Consider the following 16,426-nt stretch of genomic DNA (forward strand, 5'->3'; position numbering starts at 1 on the left):
GGGCCAGTAGCAATCTAATTTTTTAGTGGATTCTTTCAAAAGCTTCCGCTATTTCATATCCCAAGACTTCGGATCCATACAGCGGTATAATAAGATTTTCAATAGCCTACGTAAATCGTCTATTTTTCTGATATTTTATTCACTGCTAATTGTAACTCTAAGCTATTTCTAACTTTTTGTCTCCAAAGGAGAAGGATATGTTTACTTTAGCTATACCCCCACCAAATACAACAATTTCTTTTTGCAATATTGGCATCAAGTTTCCATTTTCTATAATAACTGTAGAATACATTTAATGAGTTGATACATTCACTCGAATTATGAAAAGTGACAACCGGCTCCAAACCTCCAAACACAAGAAGCATTGGGGACAACAAGTGACAGGTATCATTTCAACGAGACTGCTACACGCTAACTGATGAAAACAGGCCAGACATGTTGAGAAAGTAGGAATTCATTTTTCAGTATTTGGTGGTAAAAATAGGATACTTTCTTAAACTATTGAATGAATAGTCAATTTCTTTGTAGCAACTGTATGACAACACATATATGCAGTACAGCTGTTGAAGTATTTGAAACAACCACTGTAAATGGATGGTGTATCGTATTAAGCGGCTAACATGCTACTAAGACTTTAGGAAAAACTCTCTGTGACAGGACATAGATCGCAATGTCAGTTCGGTTCTACGGCAAAGGCGTCCATGTTATAATGATGACAACTCGCTGTTCATGCAAAATATGCATACTTCTGTGGTGTCAGTTATACAGTAAATTACATAAAATTAATCACTAGAAAATTATGAGACCCTACTTTCCTATGACCACAGAAAAGAAGAAAAAACTGTCCCATGAAATCAATAGAAAACAGATGGACCCAGCCATGTGACGCTGTACAGTCATGCGACTCTGCGGGGCTCCAGAACTGCGACCCACTATACGAACAAACTGTATAAATAAGGCCCCTGGATCATACTTGTCAGTAGCTGAAGAATCAAGAAGATGTTCTCCTCCAACTGCTTCGCGTTTCTCCTCCTGGCCGTCCTCGCCACACCAGCATCTGTCCTCTGCCAAGGAACAAATACAAGCTGTCCACAAAGCGGCCTCCTAAGCGCAAAGCTTTTTGCCCTCGCCACGGAACTTGCACTCATTGACGATGACATTACTTGCTCCTTGGACATCATCGAACAGCAATGTCCCTGCCTGGGTAAGTGGCTAAATATACTACAGTTCTCTTTTACAATCTTTTACATTCGTATGGTTTGACGTCCGTGCTCTGTCTAGTGGTATGATGATGATAAAGCCGCCATTATTTATACATTGAACTCCATATCCTGTTTCACACTTAATGTGCTCTTTTTCTTGTGATCATATTGACTCTAATTGTTACCAGATTTTTAGTGGTGAAACATAATTGGAAGCATTCTTGTTACATAAATAGGATTATGTTATACTTCGCCACAATATGAATATGAATTGGAGCTTGACATACCAATAGCTACACGTACAGAGGCTATCTACACAGTGTAACCCCCTGACCGCCCTTTCTCAGATGGACCTTACATGTAACCCCCTGACCGCCCTTTCAGATGGATCTTACATGTAACCCCCTGACCGCCCTTTCTCAGATGGACCTTACATGTAACCCCTGACCGCCCTTTCAGATGGATCTTACATGTAACCCCCTGACCGCCCTTTCAGATGGATCTTACATGTAACCCCCTGACCGCCCTTTCTCAGATGGACCTTACGTGTAACCCCCTGACCGCCCTTTCAGATGGATCTTACATGCAACCCCCTGACCGCCCTTTCAGATGGATCTTACATGCAACCCCCTGACTACTACCCCTGGAAGTTATACCTCCATTATGTTTCAGTAGATTGTGTCTAACGTTAGCACACACTTGGTACATATATGTACCAACATATGTATATTCAAAGTATTTAACAATTAGTTGACTGAGATACTTTAAACAAGATACACATAAGGGAGTGAGTATTGCGGAACGCCGCATCAGCAATATTCCAGCTATTCGTGGGGAAGTAAAAGACAATGAGAGAGTGAGGTGGGTTTAACGCCGCTTTTAACAGTATTCCAGTTATATCACGGCGTGTCAGCTTAATGTGGGAGGAAAGCCCGAAGTGATGCAGGTCTCAGACGTTTACCACTTCGGTGAACCCAAGAGCATGGGTATGGTGCTGACAAACCTAGAAACATAATTGGGGAGAACCGGGATTCGAACCCACAATCATAGGTTTCTGGCATGCCCAAGGGACGCAACTCTGCACAGCGAATCGCGGCGCCTTAGACGACTGGGCCACCCGTGCCCCCTAAAAGACAATGCCAAGTCTTTGTAAGTAAAGTATCCTGTGTGTTATAAAGTAAACTAATTTACGATGATGTAATGGGAAAAAATGTAAAAGTGATGCATAAAAAAACAATTAAAAAAACCTCTTTAAATGGGACGATCTCTTTCTTTTACTTGAAAAAACCTCTGTGCATTAAAGAAGAATAACGCGATTTCGTCTTTCCAGATCACTTGTGTGCCCTTGTTACTTTTTTACTTTGTTAATTTCTTATTGTTTCCAAGTACTAGCAGCATGGTTGGCACGTTCAAAAACCGGGATGCATCACATTAACGTGGATGTAATCGGTAAAACGGTAGGCACCAATTTTTGACCAGGTCTAATCTTTAACCGAGTTTGAAGTAGTATATAAAAAAATATAATTCTTGTTGCAGATGCCTCCAGCGACTGCTTCGAAACACGTGTCACAAACTTCCAAACCGCTTTACAAGACCTCATAGCGGATGTCGCCAATGTCACAGCCGACGCCCCAGTAGACTGCCCTGAACGTAGGTCTTTAAGCTACAAGTATTTTCGAATGATAAATCACTGACTCATATAGTTTTTACCACAACTTGTTTTCTGTTTCGACAAATGATCGAGATTGTTCTCTTGACCTTCATATCATTTTCGATTTGACGAACACCTATTTGCGGAGCCTAGATTGGCATCGATTGATTCAGATTCTGCATCCCTTAACGAAACAGTTATTTTTTATCTTGATGAAGACAACTTAAGCCAGGCGGGCGCTTGCTTATTCATTTCAACTAATTCTATATGAACCTGGCACTGATTCCCACTAGTACTCAGACTGCCTTGAGACACACGCTGTCCCAGTAAATGATAGCAGATCTAGTGGTGTTTGGATTCCCTGTTCACAAACAGAACGAATTGACAAGATATGTCAGACAACTAATTATATATCTATCAACTATTTTAAATGTATATTAACTTTATATAGCTATGTATACCAACTATTCTTTATGTGCTGGGCATTAGTCATTCATGTAAACGTTCTTACCTGCAATTTAGACGAGTATTGAGCGTAACATTTCTAATTCACACCTCAAAATGTTTGTTGGCCTTGGCCTTGTGTTACTTGGGTTACAACTGACTCTAATATTAGTTAAAAAACAAAAAAAACAAATTTAATATTATTCTGAACAATCCTGCATTTACTTGAAACAATCTTTTTGTAGTTTTAGAATTATTTTCATGTCAAGTTCATTTACATGAAAAAAAAACCCTCAAAGTTTTAGAACGTATAAGAACTTTGTTATAGTTATTGTGTGGCTTATTCAAGCTTTCCTTTCTATACATTGATGGTACGAGACTGGCGTCTAAAATAAGTACCAAGATCTGATGAAATAGTCGAATCACGAGATAATTTCTCATTTGTTAACTAAGGTAACTTCTTGCAATCTTTATCTGTGAATGTTTAGCAAATTTCAGAATGATATGTAACTGCAAAACTATATACGCTGAAACTATATGGCTGCTATATACTTAAAGGTACCGGTGCGGTGTTCGTGGCTTCGTGTGAGGGACCTGATGTTGCTGTGGTAGACCCCAATGGTGTCATCCAAAACGACTTCACATTAGGCGAGAATGTAACTAGATGGTCTATTTACCCCAGCGGTGATACTTATGGGGTTGAATACATTACAATCAACCCGTTTGAAGTTCGATGTCGCGCCACACCAGATGGATCAGAAATCGTATTAGGCAGTACTTCTGGTATGTGTATGACAACCTCGTTCCCACGTTTTGACCTCTCATGTCCAAGTGTGTGTTGTGAAAATGTCCTGTTCAGTCATGCATTATATACTGATGTTAAAAATCAACTGTCAGGGAATGGCCATTTATCTTGTTGGGGTTGGCTGTGTTCAACATAGCAGTATACTGTCAGGGAACGACCATTTATCATGTTGGGGTTGGCTGTATTCAACATAGCAGTATACTGTCAGGGAACGACCATTTACCACTATTCCCCAGTTACAGTTTGTCATTTATTTGTTACTAGATTCTCCACTATCATCTAAGGCAGTTGGTACTGGGATTGCGTACAATCCTGCCACAGACGAAGCCTATGTAGCCATTACGTTCAACGGTGTACAGGGTCGGAATGGCATCTATTCCTTTAATAGGACCAGCGCCACTCCAGATATCCGCATGGTTATCCTCATTTCTGGCCCGACCGGACAGATTCAGATCTCGAGCGAGTATGTGCACTCCAACACAATGTCGTAAACGTCCATATTGATTTTAAATGCACGCAGTTATGATGGATATCCCGGGATGTATTTATTACATTCAGCTATGCCAAGATGTTGATCACATACATAGAATACGTCATCGGGAGAGATTGCGTAATGTCTGTGACCGATAATAACCACTGTCAGGTATAGTTAATATAATGTTCAACCCAGATATTTGGCATTTGCCAGACATATGTTTCAATTTTTATTCAATAGACTTAACTTAAATATTCTATTCAAACAATCTGGTACATTTAAGTTAGAACAAGACAACATTATATCCATTTCAAATGTAAATGCGCTCTCTAAGTGTATTATTACTTTCTCATTCGGTGGTAGTGTCAGTGCAGACAGACAGACACATACAGACTATTTCAAACTGTGTAGCTCTCCTTGATAGTCACCCTGTACATTATGCCACGATAGTATGTACAACACAAATAGATCTGCCATACACAGGATACACAATGTCACTGATGTAGTAACAAAGTGCTGACTAAGAGTTACTATCAACATAACTTACATTTACAGACATTTTGTGCCCCCCCCCCCCCCCCCACGAAAATGTCTTTTGTAGACAATTAAATGCAATACTTTTTTGGTTGCAGTGTTGTGTACATGATCGATGGTCAGAAGATCGTGAGACTGTCTCCTACAGATCCTCCGGAGATAGTAATCTTTTTTTCAGTGGACATTGCGTCTTTTGTAGTACTCGATGATGGTAGGTATAATATTTATATTCATATAAATAACATCTAGTTGCTGTATCCCTCTTGTATTACTAGTCGCCTTGACTTGACTTACTTTGCATTTGTTAGTGACGGATGTCACTGGTGGAACAGGATACGGTCACCATCGTCACCATAAGATAGTTATTCTCAGAAAAGACCTGCTTTACCCACGGTATTGTACAACGGACGCTGCTGTTAGCAGCGAACTGATATGATTATTGAAATGGGACATTTGGCTTTTAATTGCATACGTAATTTTGATGCTCCAACCAATCCGATAGTTAATACCGTTGGAACTTTGGGCTGTGTTTGCATACAGACAGTATACAAATGACCCTAGTCTACAGACTTATACTTTAAACGCAAAGCAATCATTATTCATATGTTATTCATATATCATTCATATGTAATTCATATGTTATTCATATGTTATGCATATGTTATTCATATGTTATTCATATGTTTAGAGGGGGAATCATTTGATGTATTGGATGTTTGGAATAAGGTGGTGACTCGAACATAGTGGTTCGAATTAGAGGTGACACAGTTTTGAATAAAGACGATTCAACACAGGACATTACTTGAACGAGTTCCTTTCAACTCTTATCAAATCAGCCCTTCTATTTATGGCTTCATTGTCACACCGCAAGTAATGACGGACTCATTACTCGTTGATATTGAGGTCTTGAGGTTAATTGAACATTAATGCACAACACGCGACCTGCACTTTTAATGTGGACCAGATTATCCTGTTTGTAAATACGTTATGCCCCATTACATTTGTGGTTGAATGAGTGAAAATATTCAACGTCGAAGTTATCCCATAAATCAAGGGTTGACATATAACACTACAATACACATACTCAGTGAAATCACAGCATGGCGACCGCCTGATTCCTAAGTTACGTCGTCACGGGTAGAGCGGTCCTCAGCTCTCCAACCCTAACAGTTTCATACATCCAGTCTCTATTTCTCTCCTACAGGTCGTATCGCGTTTTGTGATGCAGCATCTGGTTCCGTGTGGGTTTTCATCCCCAGCACCTTTACCTACAGGCAGTTGAAAGTGCCGAGTGCGATCGACCGCTGTGGTTCCGTCGGAGTCAACCCCTGTAACTCCCTGCTCTACGTTGTCAACAACGACGATGCGTGAGTAAATATTATTGATATGATAGGACTTGATATGCGATAATGCAGTGAGATGAAACGAGCATCCTTACTTCTAAAATGTTATCTTAGATGTTGACCGAGCCAATACATTGTCATCATACGTATCTCAGTAACCGCATCTGCATTTATCTCCCCTGGAGTAATATCAGGGTGAAGTTTGTTTGTTTGTTTGCTTGTTGTTTGACGCCACACCCAGCAATTTTCAAACTATATGACGGCGGTCTGTAAATAATCGAGTCTGGACCAGACAATCCGGTCGGCTTGTAAATCTTTCTCACAATAAGTGAAACATTATGAACATACTTTTACGTCCATCCTCAGTTTGTTGTTAAACAATTCTAGCACTGGGCTTTGTTTTCAGTCGGAACATGTAGTTTTTAATCATTTTTCAGTTTGTTCTAGATTTGCTTGTTTGATAAGGTAAATGCTTGTCATCTGGTATCCCACACACTCCTTCCCATGACCCACTTGCACAAAGCGATCTTAGCGCTAAGATGATCGTAACTTCCCTACCTTAACATAGGCTTTCAATAGTCTTAGCGCTAAGATCGCTTTGTGCAAGTGGGCCCATGTCAGATGGCATTGTGGAGATCCTATTTGGGTCTGACGTAAACACAAACAATTGTGTGTGACAACAAGGTAGTACTGTCCATCTCCTCTAAGATGGATCGGAAACACTTGTATTCTTTTGTCTTAAGACTTACGATTTCGTTATCAGGGACCGACCATTTGAGGGCTGCATCTTATGATGATATAGAAATATACACACAGCGAGTTTTTCATCAAGTCAGGATCCAGTTTCATTTGAAGAGTCCATCTGATTGAAGAGACATGTTAATCTGCGTACTCTTACATTTAAGATGACTATTTGCAAATAGTCTGTAAATAATCGAGTCTGGACCAGACAATCCGGTCGGCGTGTAAATCTTTCTCACAATAAGTGAAACATTATGAACATACTTTTACGTCCATCCAGTTTCATTTTTGCAAACTTCTTCTTTCAGAAAAATTGCAATCTACAGCACTACAACATATGGTTTTGTAGGGACGTTAGCATACAGCACGTCACCATCTGCTTGCCCATCTGTTGGAGTGGATCCAACATTCTGGTAAGAATTTGTAACTGAAGCATTTCCTTAATAAAATAGCCAGCAATGGCAACGCCCAACTAATTACCTATCAATAGAACACAGAATTAGACATTGTAACATTTCTTCCAATATTAATTGCATTTTTAAAAAACATTTTTGATAAATTGCATTAGAATTATTGAACTGTGGTTGTGATTGTAAGTCCAACAGGTCCAATAGTATTTATAGAATAAGTTTCCTCAAACAAAACAGAAATGTAATCTAAGCCTTAAAATTCGTTATGTCAGAGATGTTTTTCATTAAGCCTCAAATTGTAATTCTGATTTTTATTTTCATGTTACAGTTGTGCATAAGCGGAGTTCGACGACGGTATGTTAATTTATGTTTATTTTTGTCTGATCCAAGATAGTTATTTCCTCATAACATGACTTGCATTAAACAGTGCGTGAATTTAGTTGTAAACTGCATTTTGCAATATTCCAGCGATCTTTGAGCTTCGTGATATTGTCAAAACTATCCTATTTTGTTTAAGATGGCATCAAATGATGAGTCTCTTTACCCTCTATGCGATGGATCATACAAGAGGCTAGCTCATGCCTGCTTGCTCGTTTGTTAATCATGAGCTTTATTTGTGAGCGCGTGAGCCTGGAAGAATATAGAGAATCACTTGTAATGTAAATTTCTCTCTTGTTTTCAGGTTGAGCTGATACCCGAAGCTACGTCATCGACATAAAAGAATGTTAAAAAGTGTAGAGGCATTGCTTTGTCAATAAACCTATCTTACACAACCAAGATTTATGTTTTTAATGTTTCAATATAACTTTAAGAACCTGAATTAGAATCTATAAGCATGTCACTAATTTAGTATCATTATGATAGCAGTATACACAGCAATATTATTATTTCATCGTATCCCAACAAATCCTGTATGAAAGACATTTGGCACAATCGTGTGGAAAGGGCGACACTCAAAAGACACACACACACACACACACACACACACACACACACACACACACACACACACACACACACACACACACACACACACACACACACACACACACACACACACACACACACTATATATATATATAAACTCACCCCTTCTAACAACACCCCCCTCCCCCTTCAAATTGTGATCTCACCCCTTTTTACAACACCACCCCTTCCCTGTCAACTCAACCCTTCTAACACCCCCCACCCCCCGATTCCACTTGTGATCTCACCCCTTCTTACAACACTACCCCTTTCCTGTCAACTCATCCCTTCTACCAACACCACCCCTTCCCTGTAATCTCACCCCTTCTAACACCCCCCACCCCCCGATTCAACTTGTGATCTCACCCCTTCTTACAACACTACCCCTTTCCTGTCAACTCACCCCTTCTAACAACACCACCCCTTCACTGTAAACTCACCCCTACTAACAACCCCCCTCCCCTTCAATATGTGATCACACCCCTTTTTACAACACCACCCCTTCCCTGTCAACACACCCCTTCTTACACCCCCCCCCTCCCCCCCAACCTTCAATATGTGATCTCACCCTTTTTACAACGCAACCCCTTCCCTGTCAACTCACCCCTTCTTACAACACACACACACCCTTCAATATGTGATCTCACCCCTTCTAACAACACCACCCCTTCCCGTTAAACTCACCACTTCTAACAACACACCCCCCTTCAATATGTGATCTCACCCCTTCTTACAACACCACCCCTTCAATATGTGATCTCACCCCTTCTAACAACACCGCCCCTTCCCTGTAAACTCACCCCTTCCCTGTTAACTCACCCCTTCTTACAACACTACCCCTTCAATATGTGATCTCACCCCTTTATCCCCCCCCCCCCCCCCCCCTTCCCTGTAAAATCACCGGTCTAACCCCGGTCCTTCTTACAACACTGCCCACACCTATATCTCCACCACTTCTTACAACACACCCCTTTCCATGTAACCCCGGTCCTTCTTACAACATTACCCCAACCCTATGTCCCCACTCCTTTTTACAGCACTACCCCATCCTCATAACCCCACCCCTTCTAACAACACTACCCCTTCCGTGTAACCCCGGTCCTTCTTACAACACTACCCCGTCCCTATAGCCCCGCCCCTTCTTACAACACTACCCCACCCATATAACCCCGTCCCTTCTTTCAACAATATCCCACCCCTGCTTACAACACTACCCCACCCATATAACCCCGCCCCTTCTTACAACACTACCCCACCCCTGATTACAACACTACCCCACCCATATAACCCTGCCCCTTCTTACAACACTACCTCTTCTCTGAAACCCCACCTCATGTCTGTTCTGGGTATCTGGCCGGTTTATTGTCTGGTTGGATTTTAAAATAAACATCAAATAAAAATGCATCTGCTCGAGATATCAGTTTCACGTCCGATGTTTCCCGACAGTGTAAATGTTGACAGTTCTTCAAGGGACGTAAGTCTCGTTCATTTGTAGGTACGACATAATTTGACTTTCCTTGCCATCTTGACCGCCTTGGAGATCTTGACTTTCCTTGCCATCTTGACCGCCTTGGAGATCTTGACTTTCCTTGCCATCTTGACCGCCTTGGAGATCTTGACTTTCCTTGCTAACTGGATCGTCTTTGAGATCGTGACTTTCCTTGCCATCTTGACTGTCTTGGAGATCTTGACTTTCCTTGCCATCTGGATGGTCTTGGAGATCTTGACTTTCCTTGCCATCTTGACTGTCTTGGAGATCTTGACTTTCCTTGCCATCTGGATGGTCTTGGGGATGTTGACTTTCCTTGCCATCTTGACTGTCTTGGAGATCTTTACGTTCCTTGCCATCTGGATCGTCTTGGAGATCTTGACTTTCCTTGCCATCTTGACTGTCTTGGAGATCTTTACGTTCCTTGCCATCTGGATCGTCTTGGAGATCTTGACTTTCCTTGCCATCTGGATGGTCTTGGAGATCTTGACTTTCCTTGCCATCTTGACTGTCTTGGAGATCTTTGCGTTCCTTGCCATCTGGATGGTCTTGGGGATGTTGACTTTCCTTGCCATCTTGACTGTCTTGGAGATCTTGACGTTCCTTGCCATCTGGATCGTCTTGGAGATCTTGACGTTCCTTGCCATCTGGATCGTCTTGGAGATCTTGACGTTCCTTGCTATCTGGACCGTCTTTACTGTCTGGGCCATCTTTATCAAACCAGAAGACTTTCTTCCCGATATAACGCAAGCCAACAATACAATGACTGTAGACGCCGAGAAGAAGGATGCTACCATGCGTCGCGCAGATGTGCATCTGTAAATTAAAAAAATAAATTTGTATATTTGAGGTGCCTACATGTTCTCCACATCGACGAGATTGCACCTGCTAAATATTCCTGAGAGATAGCGCCTGCTAAATATCCCCGTGAGATTGCACCTGCTAAATATCCCTGTGAGATTGCACCTGCTAAATATCCCTGGTAGATGGAAGATGCTCAATACCCAATGTGAGATGGAGCATGGCTAAATATCCCCGGTAGATAGCACCTGCTAAATATCCCGGTGAGATGGTGCATGCTAATTATCCGTGTAGATGGAACCCGCTAAATAACCCTGTGTATTGCAAGTGATATATATCCCTGTGAAATTGCTCTTGCTAAACATCCCTGTAAGATGGCACTTGCTAAATATCCCTGGCAGATGGCACCTGCTAATTATCCGTGGTAGATGACACCTGCTTAATATCCATGTGAGATGGTAAGTGATATATATCCCTGTGAGATTGTTCTTGCAAATTTTCCTGTAAGATGGCACTTGCTAAATATCCCTGGCAGTTTGCATCTGCTAAATATCCCAAGTAGATGGTACCTGCTAAATATCCCTTGTGGATGGCACCTGCTAAATATCCCTGGTAGATGGCACCTGCTAAATATCCCTGGTAGATGGTAGCTGCTAAATACCCCTGGTAGATGGCACCTGCTAAATATCCCAGGTAGATGGTACCTGCTAAATATCCTGGTAGATGGCACCTGCTAGATATCCCTGGTAGATGGTACCTGCTAGATATCTCTGGTAGATGGTACCTGCTAAATATCCCTGGTAGATGACACCTGCTAAATATTCCTGGTAGATGGTACCTGCTAAATATCCCTGGTAGATGACACCTGCTAAATATCCTTGGTAGATGGCACCTGCTAAATATCCCTGGTAGATGGTAGCTGCTAAATACCCCTGGTAGATGGCACCTGCTAAATATCCCAGGTAGATGGTACCTGCTAAATATCCCTGGTAGATGACACCTGCTAAATATCCCTGGTAGATGGCACCTGCTAAATATCCCTGGTAGATGGCACCTGCTAAATATCCCTGGTAGATGACACCTGCTAAATATCCCTGGTAGATGGTACCTGCTAAATATCCCTGGTAGATGGCACCTGCTAAATATCCCTGGTAGATGGCACCTGCTAGATATCCCTGGTAGATGGCACCTGCTAGATATCCCAGGTAGATGGTACCTGCTAGATATCCCTGGTAGATGGCACCTGCTAGATATCCCTGGTAGATGGTACCTGCTAAATATCCCTGGTAGATGACACCTGCTAAATATCCCTGGTAGATGGTACCTGCTAAATATCCCTGGTAGATGGCACCTGCTAAATATCCCTGGTAGATGGCACCTGCTAAATATCCCTGGTAGATGGCACCTGCTAAATATCCCTGGTAGATGGCACCTGCTAGATATCCCTGGTAGATGGCACCTGCTAGATATCCCTGGTAGATGGTACCTGCTAATTATCCCTGGTAGATGGCACCTGCTAAATATTCCTGGTAGATATTCCTAGGTAAAGCTTTGTGGAAGGCCATTTATATTGATGTTGATGACAATGCATTTGTACTTTCTCAGGCAGCAAGAATCGTGCGGAAAGAAATGTTCAATGCATCAATATCGTTTAGTGGCAAATTTTCCAAAGGCTGTCAAGTTGAAGAGGTTCCTTATGCTTTACTTACTCTTGTGGCCATGGTTCTGTATGGAGCGAGTATGATGGAACAGTTGGTTGTACCACAAAATAAAGCACTACTCAGCCTGTGTCAGTTACTACTGTTTAACGCTACAAGACACAATCCAAAGGAAATGCAACCAATACGCCACAAGTCTCTGGAGTTTTCCTTTGCCCGTGTATCTTGGGATCCTCCTTCACAACAAGACACGCAAGCGTGAACTGGTTGAAAAACCCTTTGACCTAGGATTGTCAGTGTCCTATGACCGAGTTCTTGAGATTTCAACTGATATTAGCACCAAGACTTGTAAATGTTATGAAAGATTGAACACAGTTTGTCCACCAGACTCGAAAATTGGCGTGTTTACAACATCTGCTGTGGATAAAATCAATCATCAAACAAGTGCTACCACTGCCAGGAGTTCATTCAATGGGACAGGGTTCTCAGTATTCCAGCACTTTGACAATGCTCACCAGATGGTGCTTGACACTGTAAGCAGCCTTGAAGAAACCACGATGGATATCAGTCCACCTCCGAGACATGGTGACCTTGTCAAAGCTGCACCCCGATGTCCATGCTCAGTTCTTATATGGACAGTTCACAGTGAACAAGACAACTCATGCCTACTTGATTGCTATTGATCAATCACATGAGCAGAATCATGCTGTGGTAAAATATGATGGTGGAGCTGTTGGGCTGACTGAGAATCCAGCTGCTCTCCAGAGATGGATGGTCAGTGGACCTGAGATGGCACGTCTCATCAGTGATTTGAAGTGTCATTTGATGATGCACAGAAGAAACCTGACATGCACCATCATGAACAACATCCAGGTGTGCAAAAGGCTTTCATTGGGGATGTCAATTCACTGAAATCTGTTATTAAAGAGTATGGTAATCCATTCCTTGAAACTAGTTGCGACCTTTTTGTACTTGATACACAGGACATTGCTGATAAATCTGTTAATGACAACGTGTATAAGCTTGAAAAGCTTGGATGTGAACAATACAACACATTTGTGAAAGAGCGGCTTGTAGAAAGTTCAAAACCTATAGACGACCCAATAAAAAAGAACAAACTTTATCTCTTTAGTACACCAGTGAAACAACAGAAAACTAAAGCTCAGGAACTTGTTTCAGCGCAGAAATGTGACAGAAATCTCTTTTCAAGACTCTATGTCGCTTGTCAAGTGCATGATAGGAATCTTCAAGATTTCTTTTCTCATGAGAATCAGGTATGCCCACCATCACTTTCAGACAGGAGCAAACTCAGGCTTGGCACTAAATCTGACATAGTTCAATGCCTGCAAGATGTTTTGCTGGAGCAAGATGAGATAAATACAGCAACAGAGGTTGTTGTGATAGATGGACCAGCAATAGTTCACATGTTGAAGCCAGGTTCTACAAAGACTTTCAAAGAGTATTCTCAGCATGTCTTTCTACCATACCTGACATCACAGCTTGACAAGTGCCAATGAACAGATATTGTGTGGGATGAATATAGGTCAGACTCTTTGAAAGAACCAACACGAGACAAGAGAGGTACGTGTGCCGTCGAGTATAGTCTAACAATCTAATCCAAAAAAAATGGTGAGACTTTTTTGAAACTTTCTGAGAATAAGAAAAAACTATTTGTGTTTCTCAACACAGAAGCTATCACTATCCAAACCGACAAGCAAGTCATTAGCACACTGCTCGAGGATGTTATCTGTCACCTGGCTAAAATAACAGAAGGACTAGCTCCTTGCACACATGAAGAAGCAGACAGCGGAAGTATGGTCCATGTCGCTGAGGCAGTTAAACAGTACAAGAAAGTTCTCATCCGTACAGTGGACAGTGATGTTGTTGTGCTTGCCGTACATGCGTTTGCGCAGCTAAGAATGCTACTAACCACTTTGTGGCTGGCCTTTGGCACAGGCAAACGCTTCAGGCTGATTCCTGTACATGACACCGCTTTAGCAATTGGACCAAACAAGAGACTCGCACTTCCCATGTTCCATGCCTTGACAGGATGCGACACTGTCTCCTGCATCACTGGAAGGGGAAAGAAAACAGTGTGGGATACCTGGAACATGTACCCTGAGGTCACTGCAGAGTTTGCTGCACTAATGAACCAGCCACAATTGAGAGATGTCGATACGACTATGGACACTGTAGAGAGATTTTTTGTTCTACTATATGACAAAACCAGCTTGAAGAGTCATGTGAACGAGTCAAGAGTGGATCTCTTTGCACACAAAGGAAGAGATGTGAACAACATTCCACCAACACAATCGGCCCTTCTACAGCATGTGAGAAGAGCAGCCTACCAGGTTGGGCATTGTTGGAGCCAGGCTCTTAGACCAGTGGTTGACATACCACGACCAGAAGGATGGGGTTCGACAAGAACTGATGGAGGAACATAGGAAGTCATGTGGGGCAGCCTCCCACAGGCCAGCAAAGTGTGCAGAGAACTAGTGCGATGTGGCTGCACAAAAAGTTGTCCGGCAAACTGCAAGTGCGTGAAAGCAGCATTAAGTTGTACTGCACTGTGCAAGTGTGATGGATGTTGCTAGGACATGTACATGTAACCAATAAATTGCAGTTGAAAGCTCATTTGTCTTGAGATATGAGTATTAGGTCATTTTAACCCTTATTGTGCGCACTAAGACAACAGCAGAGACAATTTAACGAACACTCCCAATATGCTTATCTTGGATGGGTTACACTTCTACAGTGACTGGTAGGAGAGTCGTCCACCATATGCGCTGATGCCACATAATCAGGGATATTTCCAATTATCAAGGGTTAATACACTCAACGACGTTTTCAACTTTCTTGCAGATAAAACACATCTATTTACACACCAATATAATGGCTCCAGCTATCTTAGTTATCAAGATATTAACAGATATTTGTCAGATTGTCGGCCATTTTTCAAGATGGCCGCCAAGGTCACCAAAGGTCAATTCAACGATGGCACTATATCTAAATTTGACCGTATTGGTATGATGTATATTGATGCCAAATTTCATGCTTCTACCACAAAGTGCACGATTTTTTTATAATATGCCATAATCAGCTGGACTAATAACAGAAGAGCAGAATTTGATGTATATGACAAAATATATAGTCCAGTTATAGAAACCTCCAGTTATATTTATCATTAGGTATGAAACTAAAGAAAATACACAAAGTTAAGTTTGATCAAAGACCTTGGATGGAGCCCTATAAGACTCCTATAAATCTTGTAACTTCAGTACTCAGTGCTGATACAACAGCTGATAACCGTGTCACACTTTCCGCTGATCTTAATCGATTTGATTTCATTTCAATCCCATCCTGATATCCAAACAAACTTTTGCTACTGCCCGGTTAAATCTTTCAACAATTGCTTGGCTATGGTGGGCCTCTTTTTTGCCACGCCTGATTGCAACATCGTGCTTTGTTAATAGTTTAGTTACTGATCCCAAAAACTCGCGACCAGGATTTATTTTAAACAACTTAGGCCATTTTTAAGGTCGGTGTTTATTTATATATGCGGCCCAGTGCATTAGCTACTTCTGTTGAATCTTTTGAGGTGAATGGTTCAGCCTCTTTTTACCGACCAGCTACATCTACTACGGTTAAAGCGTATTTATATGTTTTGCGTCTTACCTTATGATGAGGAAGAAACAAGAGGTCAGCCTGATGAACTTCATTCTTTGTAAAAATATCAATCTTTTTCCTCGGTATATGACGCGGGGCTGGTAAGTATACACAAAGAAAGCGCACCCTAATATATTTCATTATTGTTTGGTCCCAATATTTGTAACAGTCATGAAAGAAATAATTTCCAGAAGAATTATGTTTTCTCGATATGATTTAATCAGTCATGCGTGATGAAAGC

General features: G+C 41.6%; 2 protein-coding genes across 2 annotated transcripts; one reads left to right on the plus strand and one right to left on the minus strand.

The window, feature by feature from the left end:
* The first annotated feature begins 999 nt into the window (after window positions 1–999).
* On the plus strand, window positions 1,000–8,347 carry LOC139450718 (uncharacterized). The gene is made up of 9 exons (XM_071232521.1): window positions 1,000–1,204; window positions 2,739–2,852; window positions 3,856–4,080; window positions 4,367–4,565; window positions 5,210–5,322; window positions 6,316–6,478; window positions 7,504–7,608; window positions 7,934–7,959; window positions 8,288–8,347. The coding sequence occupies exons 1-8, from the start codon at window positions 1,000–1,002 to the stop codon at window positions 7,941–7,943; spliced, it is 1,134 nt and encodes a 377-aa protein (XP_071088622.1). The 3' UTR covers window positions 7,944–7,959; window positions 8,288–8,347.
* Window positions 8,348–10,056: 1,709 nt separating this feature from the next.
* LOC139451108 (zinc finger protein 512B-like) lies at window positions 10,057–10,770 on the minus strand. The gene has a single exon (XM_071232907.1). It carries the CDS (start codon window positions 10,768–10,770, stop codon window positions 10,057–10,059), a length of 714 nt encoding a protein of 237 aa, XP_071089008.1.
* Between the last annotated feature and the right edge of the window lie 5,656 nt (window positions 10,771–16,426).

Source organism: Haliotis cracherodii, unplaced genomic scaffold (genome assembly GCF_022045235.1).
Source record: "Haliotis cracherodii isolate W230 unplaced genomic scaffold, xgHalCrac1.p SCAF_8, whole genome shotgun sequence".
NCBI lineage: Eukaryota > Metazoa > Mollusca > Gastropoda > Lepetellida > Haliotidae > Haliotis > Haliotis cracherodii.

Bases quoted from the DNA above. Each gene is read 5' to 3' on its own strand.
- LOC139450718 (XM_071232521.1), top strand. From the start codon at position 1,000: ATGTTCTCCTCCAACTGCTTCGCGTTTCTCCTCCTGGCCGTCCTCGCC. The intron at 2,853-3,855 runs GTAGGTCTTTAA...ATATACTTAAAG, and splicing joins CCCAGTAGACTGCCCTGAAC to GTACCGGTGCGGTGTTCGTG. The intron at 4,566-5,209 runs GTATGTGCACTC...TTTTGGTTGCAG, and splicing joins CAGATTCAGATCTCGAGCGA to TGTTGTGTACATGATCGATG.
- LOC139451108 (XM_071232907.1), bottom strand. From the start codon at position 10,770: ATGGCCCAGACAGTAAAGACGGTCCAGATAGCAAGGAACGTCAAGATC.